Below are 15,176 nucleotides of genomic sequence, written 5' to 3' on the forward strand. Positions count from 1 at the left end.
GGAACTGGCATTTCCTTGAACACGGGATTCGTTCAGAGGTCATGTTCGTCACCCTGCAACGGCAAAAAAAAAGCAAATACTTCCATGATCTGAACATTATCCAGGTAGAGCCTCCACGAAAGCTGTTGGGAGGCAAACACCCAGTCAAAGCGGTGACCTTAATTTGTTTATCCACGGGAGAACCGGTTACACAGTTATAAGTGATATCATAAAACTATTGTGGTAATCTGACGTTTTACAACATTACAAGTCAGGGTACAGGAACCTTTACGATTTTATTAATGCTTTCCCGACAGCACGTGGGGGTCATTTCAGTGTAGAGCTGAAGTTACTTGTGTTGATTCATGAATAAGGAAAAAGGAAGTGAGAACAAGCAAAAGCGACGGAAGAAGATTGAAAACAGGACATTTTGAAGAAGGCAGATTGATTCTCCTGCATGTCTCATGATGAAAGGACCGTTTTTCTCCTAATTTCAGGATGTTCGCCGCCTCCCAGCCAGTCTGTCTGCTCCTCTCATCAGCCGCAGACAACACCAGGAAAGTCAGAGCAAAGTTGCAAAAATAATAAGCAGTCAAAGTGAATTCCGACAAGCTCCAGAGACCTTTGTGTGTTTCCGGAACACTTCACGGAAAAACTGATTGAGTCACCGGTACGTAACTGGTGACATCAGACTGGTGTGTTTGTTCCTGCTGGCATGAGATTTTGCTTGCTCATATCAGGGAGATTTCATGTAGTTCCTGTTGAACCAGAGTGCCCAGGCTGAATGAAAAGCAATGAATACGTGAGCTGGTCACCCAAGTATGAACCTGTCACAGCTGCTGCAGTTGAGGCGATTGAGTTTGGATGGGTGGAATTTCTTTTTGTGCAACTTGCCAGATAATAAAATAAAGTACATCCAGCCAGGCCATGGTTGTAATGGTGCTGTGTACCTAAAGAATAAGGCAGGTTGTGATGCTAAATGACATGACAGAATATTATGTTTGTTTTCAGATCAGTATAGATTGGCTCCATCCAGCAGAGCCACTGTTACCTATAGGTCACACCCTTCCAGAGGCTATAAATAGCCCTGTAGGTCGCCTTCTAAACTTTCCAGCTCACTTCTTATATCCATGGAGTTTTTGGTGGGTGGGGGCTGGTGACTCAGCACCACGTGGACCTCTGTGCTTTGTGTGGGAGAGCTGGAGCGGGAGTGTTTAGGTGCTGTGGGCAGAGCCGGTATAGAAATGCAAAGGCCAGTTGGAACATAAACAGTGCAATGATTTTCTAATTTACTGCCCTCATTAAATGAATGTGTGAAGTAAATCTGTGTGTGTGTGTGTGTGTGCGTGAGTAGAAATTCAAATTCAGAATACCTGAAGCAAACGCCAAGTTCAGGGAGTGGCAACAGCAACTGGAAATACAGGGGACAGACACACACACTCTGACACACGCAAACCAGTCCAGCCTCCCTAGTCCTGATACTAAATTTTCATTCGCCAAAACCAGGTTAATATGTTCTGTATCTAGTGGGAAGATCAAGTTTAAATGGCTTTCCCACACCTGCAAAACAAAATATAACTCAAATATTTACAGAGTTTCTACTTAATGTGGGATAAATGTGTGTATGAGGGTGTAACATGATTGTGTAGTGACGTTTTTTAATAGAAACTGATGAGATTAGTAACAAGTGTGTACGTTTCCGATGCATCCGTCTTCCTCTACGTGACTTGAAACTTTTGTAGATTTTCACTCTTGACCATGTTCTAATGTTGACAACTATATTGCGCCTCAATAATAAATAAAAAAAATATTCGCATTGTAAAGAAAGCAAAGTCATTTTAAAATAAAATCAATGAAAAGCAACCCCGGGCTGATATACTTTAACCTCAGATTATCACCTGCTGAATCCAAATCATTAGCAAACGCTTTTATGTGCCGGCGTCATTAAAGTTAAAGATGAGTCAACAGTCGTTTTCGTCTTCCAAAGCATTCCTGGAGACTGTCGTTCCACTTTCCATTCGGCTGTTCGCGCGCACCGGGCTGGGATTTCACCTGGATGACGTCACACGGCGACCCGGCCCCGCGCGCCGCCATATAGACGCAGCGGCTGCGCGGACTCGCGGAAAGAGACGCGCGGCGGCCGCCTGGAACACTTCACTTCCTTAATCTGAGCGTTTCGAAGGCGAACCTCCGGAAAAGCCGCGGTTCGGAGTGCACAACCGGGTCCCACCGACAAGCCTTTTCCCTGCTCGGCGGCAGAAGTAAGTTTGTGCGGGAGCGCTTCAAGTTGTTCGCTGCGGGAAGTGCGTGAGGTTGCTGGAAAGTTGAGGGAGCGACACTTGTTACCGCCTCGGGGACCGAGGGACGACTTTAATGGCTTCTGAACGGACTTTTTGGGTCCGTTTTTGGCCTCATCCAGATGCAAACGTCTACCGCAAACCTCGGCTGACATCGCAGGTGCCGCAAATTTCCGTCCCGGGTCAGAGGTTATTGTTGGATGGCTTAAGGATTCAATTTGGCCGCCTATGTTATTAAAAGTCGGCAGAACTAAAACAGTGCAGATGTGTCAGACCGAGTGAAGTCAACGGTCATTTATGGAAGCACAAGCTCATCAAGATCCCTGTTAAAACGCTCTAACCTCAAATTGGAATTGGTTTCGGTTCGTGCAAAAACGTTTTTAAGTTTAAGCATGTTTTGATTCATTGTTACTCAAACGCACCTTAATCCAGGCAGGACATTTAAACTGTTTTCCTACAGAAAAACTGACAACAGGTGGAACTACTGGTTTATTACACCTGGTTCACCTAATGTTGGCTCAGCTTGTGTTCAGAGCCACAAATACTGATGATGATTAACTTGGCCTGCACTCACTGGCTGACATTAGTCATCTTTAGGGAGATTTCTATATGCTTCTGTGTCAGACTCAGCAGCAGCACCAACAGTGCTTCTGCAGAGGGAAGTGTGTCTCCACAGAGATTTAACACAAAATGCTGCACCTTTGTCAATCAGTCCCCTTGAGAAAGATGGATCAATTGATTCTCCATTAAAGCCTTACAATGGATGCCAGGTAGGTCCAGGAATTGTGAGCTTCGGGTTTTGCCTTGTGTAACGTCTGTGCTGTTTATCACCTTTCCCGAGGGGGTCTGTATCATGACTGATGGAACCTCCCACATTCTTAAAACACAATGCGGTCGCAGCAACAAAAACAAGCTGGCGGCTGTCAGTTGGGAGGCTGTTGCAAGCATGTTACACACTCCGGTGGTTTCAAACTGATTAAATAGATCTGATTAAATAGCTGCATGTGCAACCCAAGGATACAGTGGAATGCATTAAAATATTTTGCAAAAGTTTCAGCGGCGCGCCACACGTCACCGCTGTATCTGTGCAGTGCTGAGGCTGCCCTGTGAGCGGTGTTGCTGTAGCAGCAGACGAGCTGAATCGGTTGCTAGGTGATATTAGCAGAGCCTTTAAATGCGCAAACAGACATTGTAGCATCTGTAATCTTATTCCGAGAGAGTGCACTTAAATGAGTGATCATATAATCATGGCTGCAGAGTTGTATATCCATTAGCAAGTGTTAGCATCCAGCTTATTGAACTATTTTCCGGATGTACGCTCTGCTTAGCTTGGTTTATTCTTCAGTTAAGATCTGCTCTAAACCTCCAGCAGTGCTGCTACGTCAACTCATACTGTGCTAAAGTGTTATGTGCATGATTATAACCTTGGTAACCAAGTCATGGACAGAGACATCTCTATGGACTACAGATATGTATTTTGAAGATTATCTACATTTTGGTTTAGTTGTAGAGGCAGTAACATAATTTAACACCAACAGTATCAAAAAAAAAGCACAAGAACGATCCAGTAGTTCAAAAATGTGACTTTTTTGTTCAAGCGCCTGCTGTGGCTGTAGTAGTCATTTGTCTCACTGCATGTGTTTGGTCTCTTTTGCCACCTTTCTCTGTCTCACTGTCACAGCTGCAGCCCTCCTGCTGGTTTATTCAGCCCTTAGTTGAACCTGAATGGCACACAAATGCAGAAATGTACACCACTGTCCACACACATGCTGAGGCGATGTTTTCCTGCTCACAATGATCTGCATTAAGGTCAAATCAAGGTAGAATCTAAAATTAAAGTCCCCATTTATCACTGAAATGTATATCAACGACTCCCTTTTGACCTTGCACCAGAAAACCTGAGCTCTGCCCGCATTATTCTTCACTTTTTTTCCCGCTTTCACTGTAAGCTGCTACGTGTGTATGAGTAGCACAGCATTAAACAATAACCTGGTATCCATTGTTTTCTGTTTAAATACAGGTATTGTGGCTCTTTCCATAATGTGTGTGTACACGCATATCTGTGTCATGTTGGAGGCAGGTTCAACATTAACTTAGTTCACTAAATATAAGCCAAACTGGTCTCCATGGAGATCCATAAAAGGTTGCTTTGTTCAAAGTTTGGTGTGTATGCTAATATGAAATTTTCATCACTTGCATTCTTTTCGTTGTCTTTCACTCAAAGTATGCAATGTTAATTTAGCTAAAATGAACTATATTACATTAAAGATCGTTACTTTACGGTCACAAGCTTTACGTCAGATGTTGCCTCTGCACAGAAATCAGTAGGCAGTTTTGTTTATGTCGAATGCATGCAGTCGGTGGCGTTCTTGACTTAATGTTCGTCATTTTATGTCGAAGTTTGCAAAAAGATCTCTGCATAAATACAGCTGTTTACTTTGTGTGAGTCCAGTATGTGTCAGGCAAGGAAAATGAGACTCCTGATGATAAACGGGGTCAGCACGAACACTCTTTTCCATCGCCATTGTTCGATTTCCAGTCCAAATAGGCAGCCATCATAAAGAGGGTTTTCATAATGTTAGACGGGGTTATTAACGCTGCCTCGGTGAATGTGAGCACACTTCATGAGGTTCATCATGATTGCGTGGAGCCTGTTTGCTCAGCTGTTTTTAACCACACTGACTAGCTGAGCTCCAGACGGGTTCTTCTGGGTCTCTCTTTGACCTTTGTGGCTTTCACTTCACCTTGAAGTCCTCTCTTTGCCACTGTCTGTCTAGCAGAGGGGGCTGATGTAGAGAATGGGCTGATGTACAAACTGTCTTGCAGTCGTCTAACCAAGTGTTTTCTGACCAGGATAGATACAAAATCTGCTTTTCATTTAAATGAATGTGTTTCTTATCTTTATTTATTCATGAAATTAAAGTGGATGAAATCAGTATTTGTTATCAGATGTGTTCTCAATGTAGTAGTTTCCTTCCTACCTACCTTAGTTCATCTGTCACAGGTTTGGAAAGGATTGAAGTTTCTCTGGATTAATGTGCAGTAAATGTAGATAAAACCATTTTTACTCCATTTCAAATGAAAAGCCTTCGGATTCAGTGGTCAGAAAGCTCATCATTGCTGTTGCTGTACAGATTTATCCAGAATACTGCAGAAAGCTTCATCATCTGTAATGTTTGCATACTTGAAAAAGCAACAAATTGGGTCTAATCAGTTCCACTGATGCCTGAAGCCCTTTTCACAACAGATATTTTGAGTCATCATTTTTATGGAAAAACAAACACATGCACTCCCTGAAACTTAAGCAGCCAAATGGAATCCAGCCATCTACGGCTGCTTGATTATGCAGCCGGGGATTTCCTTGACTGGCCACATTTTCCATTTATATCTTGTTTCAATAATACAAAATAGCTATTAAATTAAAAAAAAAAAAAAAAAAAAAACTCCGAACATGGTGACATGTAATGTGGAAAATCTAACATTTCCTTCATTGTTTTCACAGTCCTCATTTATTGGGACCTCAGAACAATCTGTCTGGAAGAATAAATTAAAACAAGGAGGGAGAAAAGTAGAACAATCCAGCTAAAATATCCAGCTAAAAGACCTCACCTGAATAGCAAGATCTGAAAAAAACAAACAACTGGGCGGTGAAATGTCTGGAATGCAACATCAAATGGGAGTTTATCAAGGCACCATCAGTACTGACCCGACTTCACACTCCTGTCAGTTTTGTTTTGTTATTTTGTAGTTGTGGAATCCCGCCTGTCCAACATCGTGAATCTATTATCGGGATAATGTGATGAAACTGTGAAACTGCCCCCGTCAGTGTTCAGGTCTGTGATACAAGGTTCCCAGACAGAGGCTCCCTGACCTGCTGGACCTGCCCGTTCACTTCTTCCACTGTAACACCTCCATTAGTCAAAGACATTCTTTTGACCTGTTTTGCATCAGTGAGCTTGCTTTGCCTGTCCCCTATAACTGTCGTCCATCATCATTCAAAACTGCCAGCATCATCAATGTTGATGTCTGACATCGGGATGTGATGATTGAATACTAAGTTGGTGGAGTCAAATGCATGGATTGTTACGGCCTCGACTCCAGAAATGTGGCAAAGGTAATGTGTTGTTTGCATGCCAGAGATAATGACATTTAATAACATGTTCCAGTCTAATGTAACACAGTTAGCACACACACACACACACACACAGGCACACACACACAGAGTTGTGATTTTCTGGAACCTTCGTTCTGCCCCTGGCAAAAGCTCACAAACTGGATTTAATCATCTCTCTGAAACCTTATGAAGGTAAAGCTACAGCTTTAATGCTTCTGCATGCTGTTTGCTGGCCTGCCTCACTTCTTACCCAGGTTTACTCGCCCACCCCTTAACCCACTTGTATGTGCTCATTTTTTCCACTCTCTCTGGGGAAACAAGGCTCTTTTTTGTATGTACCAAAGCCCGGCTGCCAATGTGTGCCTGTGTTTAAAAAAGTAATTTATCCATACTTGTCTTAATAGCATTTGGAGAACAACTAAAGGATTTGTCAACACCCCTGTGAACTCTTCCTTCCAACGCAGACGCCACATCCTGAGGCTGATCGTATCAAGGATTTTCATCCTGCTGCGCATGTTAATACAATGTCACACATTCACACCCGAGGGACCCTCACACTAACACGTTGTACTGCTACGCTGCCTCATTTTAAGATAAAAAAAAAAGCAGGAAAACATGCTTCCCTGGCAGGTACAGGCTTCTTTAGGACAATACTGCCCTGTCTCCCAGATTCAATATTCCATGTCACTCCCTGCTCAAGCGGTCCGGATCAGGAGGCACATACATGTGTGTCACAGCACGCAGTCACTGGGGACCTCATGATGTATGCCATAAGCCGAGCATGAGCACAAACAGGGCTTAAGTCTTCATGAATGAATGATTATTGCAGCAGGAACCGTTCTGTGGCTGTTTGCACGCTGGGAGAGTTGCGTCCTATAGCTGGATCACAGGATGACGGTGTTTCACATTTTACTTACCCAGTCATAGTGGTGATGACCAAATCTGAAGCAAGTTTCAAAGTAACATCTTTGAGGAAATGTGAACAGCATCAGCTTCAATTAGGGATACTTTTTGTATAAATAAAAAAAAACAAAGGCAGGAAATTACATCATTGTCTTTACAACTGACTCGTGGTTTTTGCGTAATAGAACTGACTGTGGTCAACGCCTTTGTCTCGTAACAGAAAGGTACTGGTTTGATTGAGATGGACACAAGGTTACATGTTCTCCCGGTGTCTGTGTGGGTTCCTCCCAGAGCCCAAAGACATCCTAGCTTGATTGGAGGTTCTGAATTTCCAGTGGCTGCTAGGCTAGAATCCAGGACCTTCCCCTATGACCCTGATTTTTAACCCCGAATGGATGAATTTATGGAAAAACTGATCTTATGAGATGCGTTTCTGAGGGAGATTCACGAGTGTCAAACAGTTTTTTTAGAGTTTCATCTTTCATCGTTTAATAAATTTTTGCTGCGTTATCTGCTGATTTTGTGTAAATTGTAAACAAGATTAGGTTATAATGACATGCTCCTTTCTGAAAAGGCGTTTTTGGGGTTATTGCAAGTGTAGCTGTTTTAATTTCATTTCTGTGTCATTTGCTCATCTATGTGCTCAGTTTGGAATTACCAGACATAGGCAGGTTGTCTCCAAAATTGTCTGGACTTGGAAACTTTTAACAACTGAAGTTCCTGTTCCATTACCACAGAATGTCCTGCTTCCTTCTCTCTTTTTGTGCAGCACTCTAAGAGTGTGTGTGAGAGAGTGTGTGAGAGTGTGTGTGTGAGAGAGTGTGTGTGAGAGTGTGTGTGAGAGTGTGTGTGAGAGAGTGTGTGAGAGAGTGTGTGAGAGAGAGTGTGTGAGAATGTTCTAAATGTGTCTCTGTCTTCCAGGTAATCTTTAGGTGAGTGGTCAATATGGCACCCTTCCTGCGCATCGCCTTAAATGCTTATAAGATGGGTGACCTCCCTCCACTGTCTGAGCCTCCCATCTGTGCTATCAAGATGAAGGAGTCTGTCAGCACAGGTATGGAACCCTCATGTCAGGCCTTGAATTCTGTCTATCAACATCTTCATCTTGGCTCGTGCAGGTAAATTACAAATTCAGTCTTGTTTCTCAGAACGAGGGAAGACCTTAGTCCAGAGGAAGCCCACCATGTTCCCACCCTGGCAATCAACTTTTGATGCCCACATTTACGAGGGGCGGGTGCTGGAAGTGATCCTAATGCAGAACACCGAGGAGCCTCTGGCCAAGGCGACGCTGGGTGTATCTGTACTGGCAGAAAGCTGCAAAAAATCCAAGACCAATTGTCAACCAGAGGTCTGGGTGGACCTTCACCCCTCGGGGCAGGTCCTCTTTGCTGTGCAGTTCTTCTTGGAAGACAGCGATACAGGTAAATGTCCTTAGAAGTGTAAATAATGTTTAGATAAAAAACACGTTCCCTGACCGGGAATCGAACCCGGGCCGCGGCGGTGAGAGCGCCGAATCCTAACCACTAGACCACCAGGGAATGTTGACAGCATGCCTCAGTAATGCGAGTAACACCATTTGCCCCTCCTTCAGTTTCAAGTTGGCAAAGAAACTTTCTTTAAGGTGGACATGTAATGCCCTCTACTGGCAAGTACTTTAACCTTCCTTGCTGTAGGAGGCACAATTTTACATGTCAGCTGGTGTGGAATTGTCGTACCTCTCTGTAGTAAAGTTCTTGCTTTCTGCTACTTTAACCCTTAAGTCAAAGCTCAGTCTGTTTGCTGGAGACATATCTCTTGCTGAGCTTGTTAGCTTATAGGTGTGGCCCATGTCAAGTTTATCTTTGAGTTTCTCAAGTCTTCTTAGGCAGCCACAAGCATATAGTGTTTGGAATCGTATTTCTGCCTTTATTTGCTTAATAAAGTAGAGAGAGAGAGGCTTAATGGTTTGGATGAGATTGGGGGGGGGGGGGGGGGGGGCGGTTAGTAGCAGCACCGTTGGGATTAGAGGGGAGGTAGTGTAATGTCATAAAGGGGCTCTATCAGCTCCCTCCCACACAGCCTTTCTGAAAGCAGCCTGCAGTATTTTTAGGCACGTGTGAACGGGCCTTAGCGCCGTCTGCCTCCCCCGTCCCTGTTAGCCGTCTGGCCCTCTGTCTCACTCCCACTTTCCTGGCCCGGCTCACTGAAGTGTCATCCAAACATAAACATCTGTCAGACGGATGGCAGAGAGGAAGTTAACTTATCTCTGGCCTCATCATTTTTCCAAAGGTTTTCCTTGTGTGTCACTTGTCTCCTTAGCAGCTACTGTTTTTGTGCCCCCTCCCCACCTCCCCCCGATTCTTGAAGGGTCTCTGCCCATTGGTTTACCTCTCACACCTCTTTTCTCTGCCTGTTGTGACATTTGACCCCAACCAGTTGACTTGCGTCAGTGGGACCTGCTTATCCAAGATGGCATTTTTTTCTTTGTGTAGCCGTGGCCCCTTTCTCAGGCTAATGGGGCTCTGAATTCTTTGTGGTTGTAACAGATGACTGGTCCAGATCCTTTTGGGGCTTTAATTTCACTGTGCATTTAAAGGTAGATTACAGTAAGAAAATGCATTTTAAAAACATTTTTGCTCTACAAAGCTACCACAGTGTTCCAGCAAAACGGAAGAAAAGGAAATATAAAATTTGTTGTTTATTTGTTTAAATTTGGTGTTTATCAGCTGCCAGTAAGTCATCCGCAAGGGTTATTCCTGAGGATGGAGTCACAACCCTCAACAGGAGGAGAGGAGCCTTCAAGCAGCCAAAGATTCATTTAATGAGGAACCACCAGTTCACCGCCACCTTCTTTGCCCAGCCCACCTTCTGCTCCGTCTGCAAAGAATTTCTATGGTAAGAGGCCCACCGTTTGTGGCCTTATGATGTTGTTGTTGTTGTTGTTGTTGTGTTCACACAGAGAGTTGACTTTGACGTCCATCATCTTTCCAGCGCAGAAAAGACACTGTGATGGTAATTTCCAGTTATAAGAAGACAGTTTTTACTCTACATTGTTATTACCGTCAGCTGTGTTTATATTTAGAAGCCGCTGGCATAGCTTTAATAATTACACACCATTTGTGCTGTCACACACTGTGTGTTTGGTAAAATAACAAATGGGCAAAAATATCAGTTAACCAATAAAAGCATGCCAGCCCTCCCAAGAGAGATTTCGAAAGCCCAATTAGTTGCAGCTCCAGCGTTCCCAGAGGAGCGATCTGCGGGGGGAGTTGGAAATGGTCGAAACAACAGTATTGCCACTATTATGAGAATGAGTCACTGTCTCAGGAAAACCCACACGGCCTGTCATGTTGTCTTCAAACTTGGTGAACCGGAGCAGCTTCAGCTACAGCGTCATCTCTCCTTTACAAAATTATTAATCAACTATTTCTTCTTTTTAGGGGATTCAACAAGCAAGGATACAAGTGCAAGCGTGAGTGTCTCAAACCATCGGTATTTAAAATCACGTTTACCCTCCAGAATGTCTCTAATGTTTTGATTTGCACGTGTCGCCCAGAATGCAATGCAGCGATCCACAAGAGATGCCTCGAAAAAATCATCGGCAAGTGCACTGGAACGGCCACCAACAGCCGCGACACCATGGTAAGTCAAGGAAAGTCTACCGACCTTAGCGCTACCATCACCTGAAATCCCACTTTTGAACATGTTTCGCACTGATTTAACACCGCAGATTAATTTATTATGTAAGTGATTGGAGCAGTGAGTTTGTATTTTGCTGTAGAATCTTGGCTAAAACGTGCTCTTTGTGGTTATCTCCATTACCTGAAAGCAGCCGTTTCTGTGCCAAACACCTAGTTTCAGAAAGAGCGCTTCAAGATTGACATGCCACACCGCTTCAAGACTCACAACTACAGGAGCCCCACCTTTTGTGACCACTGTGGCAGTCTGCTGTGGGGTCTCTATAAACAGGGCCTTAAATGTGATGGTCAGTGTGATATCATCTAATTAAACATGTTAGATCTATTTTCTCTTTGGCTAATTTACATTCTGCTTTTTTCCTCCACTTTCCTTTTGACCAGAGTGTGGCATGAATGTACACACTTACTGTAAGGAAAAAGTGGCTAATCTGTGTGGCGTCAACCAGAAACTGCTTGCAGAAGCTTTGTCTCAAGTCTCCCAGGTTTGCGCAGTAACAAACTTCTGCTTTGAAGTACAATTTCTCACAACAAAGGATAATCTGCAATGCATTTATCTGACCAATTTTTAGAAATCTATGAGGAAGTCTGATGAATTCCATCCTGGAGACGTTGACGTCTACCAAGACATATCTAGTGCAACAGTGGGCCCTAGCGGTAAGATGTGCGAAATGCAGCTCACAACACAAGTCCTACTGATGTGCATATTTTTAAAACAGTGGCCTTTGTTGTACAAGTCTGCGAACAGATCCATATGTGTTCACTTCATGCTTGCGAATATGTATGTATATATAGCAGATGAAAAGGTCAAAGGTGACACAAACCCAGTCCCGGTCGCACCACCTCGGAGCGTACACCTCACTATCAACCACCTAGTGTTCCACAAAGTACTGGGCAAAGGAAGCTTTGGCAAGGTAGGACAACACAGTCACATACTGTAAATACAAAGAAACATTTGCAAATTGCACACATTAAATGTAAATGTACCACCTACACTACGATTATTTTCTGTCATAAACTGTTATTGAATATTGGGAGCTTTGGCTTCACTTTTGTAAAGCACAGCCCGGTTGATGTATTTTTCAACAAACTGCAATTTTAAAAAGAGATATGTTAAATTCCTGACTTGGTCGTTTGCACTGCAGCATCTATTTAACACTGATTTAGGTAAATCTAAAAACCAGGGTAATAACCAATGTTGCGTGCCTAACTGCATGGTTGAAAGCTGCCTTGTGGGTACTGAAGGCGAATGTTTGCTGACTCTTCAGGTGCTGCTGGCTGAGCTGAAGGGGAAGGGACAGTTCTTTGCTGTCAAGGTCCTGAAGAAGGATGTGGTCCTGATGGATGATGATGTGGAGTGCACCATGGTGGAGAAAAGAGTGCTGTCGCTTGCCTGGGAGAACCCTTTCCTCACACACCTCTATTCCACCTTCCAGTCTAAAGTGAGTGCAGGCAGCCAGAGGGGTTGCTGCCTTGAACGCACCTGACAAATGACCTCATATGAAGTCGTTCCTCCCTGTCCTCTGTTGCACAGGAGCATCTCTTCTTTGTCATGGAGTACCTGAATGGAGGTGATCTGATGTTCCACATCCAAGACAAAGGCCGTTTCGACGTCACCAGAGCCACGTAAGGACAGCTGCTGAGTAACACAGTGCAGAACATTAGCCACAGTCATGTTTTTAAAAACAGTGCATTTTCTCTTATGGCTGATGCAGGTTCTATGCTGCTGAGATAACAGTGGGGCTGCAGTTCCTCCATTCTAAAGGAATCATCTATCGGTAACAGCAGATTCTACCTTTGTCTGAAGTCTCCATTTTTTATCTGTGTGCCTGTGTTATGTTTGTGTTCTCTCTGTCCTCAGAGATCTGAAGCTGGACAATGTGATGCTGGACAAGGATGGACACATTAAGATAGCAGACTTCGGCATGTGCAAGGAAAAAGTATTCGGAGACGTGAGAGCTACCACGTTTTGCGGGACACCAGACTATATCGCGCCTGAGGTCAGCTCGATGTCTGTTCACTCCTCAGAATATATTTACTTTGCAGACGTGCACATTGAGTAACATCCCACAGTGGTCATGAGGCGTAATGACAGTGTCTGCAAATGTTGCTAAAGGAAGTCCTCCATCACCACCGTTGTGTGAATAACATCTGGTTTATCTTGTGGAACACTCTCTCAACAGATCCTTCTTGGACAGAAGTACACCTTCTCGGTTGACTGGTGGTCTTTTGGTGTTCTGGTATATGAGATGTTGATCGGACAGTCGCCTTTCCAAGGAGACGACGAAGATGAGCTTTTCGATTCCATCAGGACAGACACCCCTCACTACCCTCGATGGATCAGCAAAGAATCCAAGAGCCTGATAGAGCTGGTAAAGTTTCCTTAACGGCTGCTTCCCTCTGTGTTGATGTGCACCTCACATGCTCCCGTCAATAGAAGTCAGCTTGGAAGTTAAATGACAATCAAAACACAAGAAGACTTGAAGCTTTACCAACAGTTATTATGGGACTTTTTATACTGGACTAGCGCCCACCTGATACCATAAACAAGTAGTCTTAGTATAAAAGACATTTGCTCTGTGCAGAGGTATATTGTAAAGATTTAACTGCATTGCTTATAACATACAGCTTGAGTGTTTGCAGGGTATTTATGTGTGCTTAACAGAGATAATCAGATAATATTCTCCTTTTTCCCAAGCTGTTTGAGCGAGACCCAAGTCGCAGGTTAGGTGTGGTGGGAGACATCCGTACACACCCGTTCTTTAGAACCATCAACTGGTCAGCACTGGAAAAGAGAGAGGTGGAGCCTCCGTTCAAGCCCAAAGTGGTAAGAACCAAAGAACTTTCTTCTTCATGTATATTTTTTTATGGCTGCGTTTATTATGATACCACAGTGGGATTTTTAATCACTCTGTAAATCCGGAATTTTCCTTCCCAGAAATCCCCCAGTGACTGCAGCAACTTTGACAGAGAGTTCTTGAATGAGAAGCCTCGACTGTCCCACGGTGACAAGATGCTCATTGACTCCATGGACCAGGCGGCTTTTGCCGGCTTTTCCTTTGTCAACCCCAAACTGGAGCCCTTAATAGGCAAATAAAATGACAGAATACAAGTCCTTCTGGGCTCACAGGCCCAGTAGGACTGGCCAGTGCCTGTAGCGTTCAACTAAAGAGGACCCTTGTCTATTTTACTTTATTCTCACTTGAAATCAAATCATGCTACAGGTACGAGCCTCACGCGACACACAAGTAGTGCTCAAACTAGTTCCTTTCTCCCATTACGCTCCTCATAGTTAATGCACAGGAGTAAAGTTCACCTGTACGTGTTGGTGTGTTACCACATGCATGTATATGTGTGGGTGGATGCCTATGTTTTATTATTCAATGAATTTTTAGGGTAGGCGGTCTTATTATCTTTCATTAAATCCCTGACTTATTTCTGCAGAGGAATTTTACAACACTGAATGCTGTCTTGAGAAATTGAAGGTTCTCTTATCTTACCTCAGATTCTGGTTTTTAAACAATTAACCCGGTAGCATATTATTGAAACCATTGCACATGTGGGGGAGGGGTTCTCAGATTTACTGGAAGCATTAAAAGGTACATGTGTTCATAAGTATAAGGATGCTTTGGAGAAAACACAGTAAAAAGTAAGTGCTTATTCGTCATATTACTTGAATGTAGAATTGTAATGTGAAAATATTGATGTATATGTCAAATCGTGAGTCAACTGGCTCTAAATATGAGTAATGGGTGTACTTTTTTTTTTACTCCTCGTCTTTGTCAACTGATCAAATCGATGCATTGTAAACTCTAAATTATAAATAAATACATTTTAGTAATTTATAAGCATTTGAGTTAAGGCTACCACAAAATATTTTGCTGCCATTGTACAAAGGGGTTTTCGCATAAAAGATCTATTCTAGGCGGTCTCTACTGCCGTCCTGTGGTCAGGTGCTGTAAATACAGCCTCCGTGCAGCTTGGACAGAGGACATTCCTGCAGTGCTTACGACCTGTCCTCGTCCCGAAGTCCTCCACATGACAGGACAGCCAAAATAAATCAATAAGGGGACACGAAAGGGCGGCGTGCTGTGGCCATTAAACCCGAGCAAGTTGTTCTGCTGTTTCGCCGCGATGCGAACATTTGTAGATGTTTAAACAAGCGATCCTTCACAATTGTCAAGTTGAAAAGCAGTATTCAACGGACGA

General features: G+C 43.6%; 1 protein-coding gene and 1 non-coding gene across 3 annotated transcripts; one reads left to right on the forward strand and one right to left on the reverse strand.

Moving 5' to 3' along the window:
• The first annotated feature begins 2,086 nt into the window (after window positions 1–2,086).
• LOC101063530 (protein kinase C delta type-like) lies at window positions 2,087–14,812 on the forward strand. 2 transcript variants are annotated; one of them, XM_011614074.2, is made up of 17 exons: window positions 2,087–2,240; window positions 8,215–8,347; window positions 8,442–8,714; window positions 9,999–10,167; window positions 10,713–10,744; window positions 10,829–10,914; window positions 11,128–11,257; window positions 11,352–11,452; window positions 11,540–11,624; window positions 11,763–11,881; window positions 12,236–12,409; window positions 12,502–12,593; window positions 12,683–12,745; window positions 12,829–12,967; window positions 13,151–13,339; window positions 13,666–13,794; window positions 13,906–14,812. In XM_011614074.2, exons 2-17 carry the CDS (start codon window positions 8,239–8,241, stop codon window positions 14,062–14,064), a joined length of 2,049 nt encoding a protein of 682 aa, XP_011612376.2. In that variant the 5' UTR covers window positions 2,087–2,240; window positions 8,215–8,238; the 3' UTR covers window positions 14,065–14,812. The 2 variants fall into 2 exon arrangements, with proteins under 2 accessions (XP_011612376.2, XP_029682354.1); XM_029826494.1 differs by having other exon boundaries at window positions 11,766–11,881.
• trnae-cuc (transfer RNA glutamic acid (anticodon CUC)) lies at window positions 8,760–8,831 on the reverse strand. Its single transcript has one exon. It is a non-coding gene; the product is annotated as a tRNA-Glu (tRNA).
• Window positions 14,813–15,176: the final 364 nt, after the last annotated feature.

This window comes from Takifugu rubripes, chromosome 19, assembly GCF_901000725.2.
Source record: "Takifugu rubripes chromosome 19, fTakRub1.2, whole genome shotgun sequence".
NCBI classification, from domain to species: domain Eukaryota; kingdom Metazoa; phylum Chordata; class Actinopteri; order Tetraodontiformes; family Tetraodontidae; genus Takifugu; species Takifugu rubripes.

What these genes read in the sequence shown, in the direction of transcription:
- LOC101063530 (XM_011614074.2), top strand. Translation starts at nt 8,239, where the DNA reads ATGGCACCCTTCCTGCGCATCGCCTTAAATGCTTATAAGATGGGTGAC. An exon ending in ACAGGGCCTTAAATGTGATG is followed by an intron (nt 11,258 to 11,351) that starts GTCAGTGTGATA and finishes CCTTTTGACCAG; the next exon opens with AGTGTGGCATGAATGTACAC. An exon ending in TCTAAAGGAATCATCTATCG is followed by an intron (nt 12,746 to 12,828) that starts GTAACAGCAGAT and finishes CTCTGTCCTCAG; the next exon opens with AGATCTGAAGCTGGACAATG.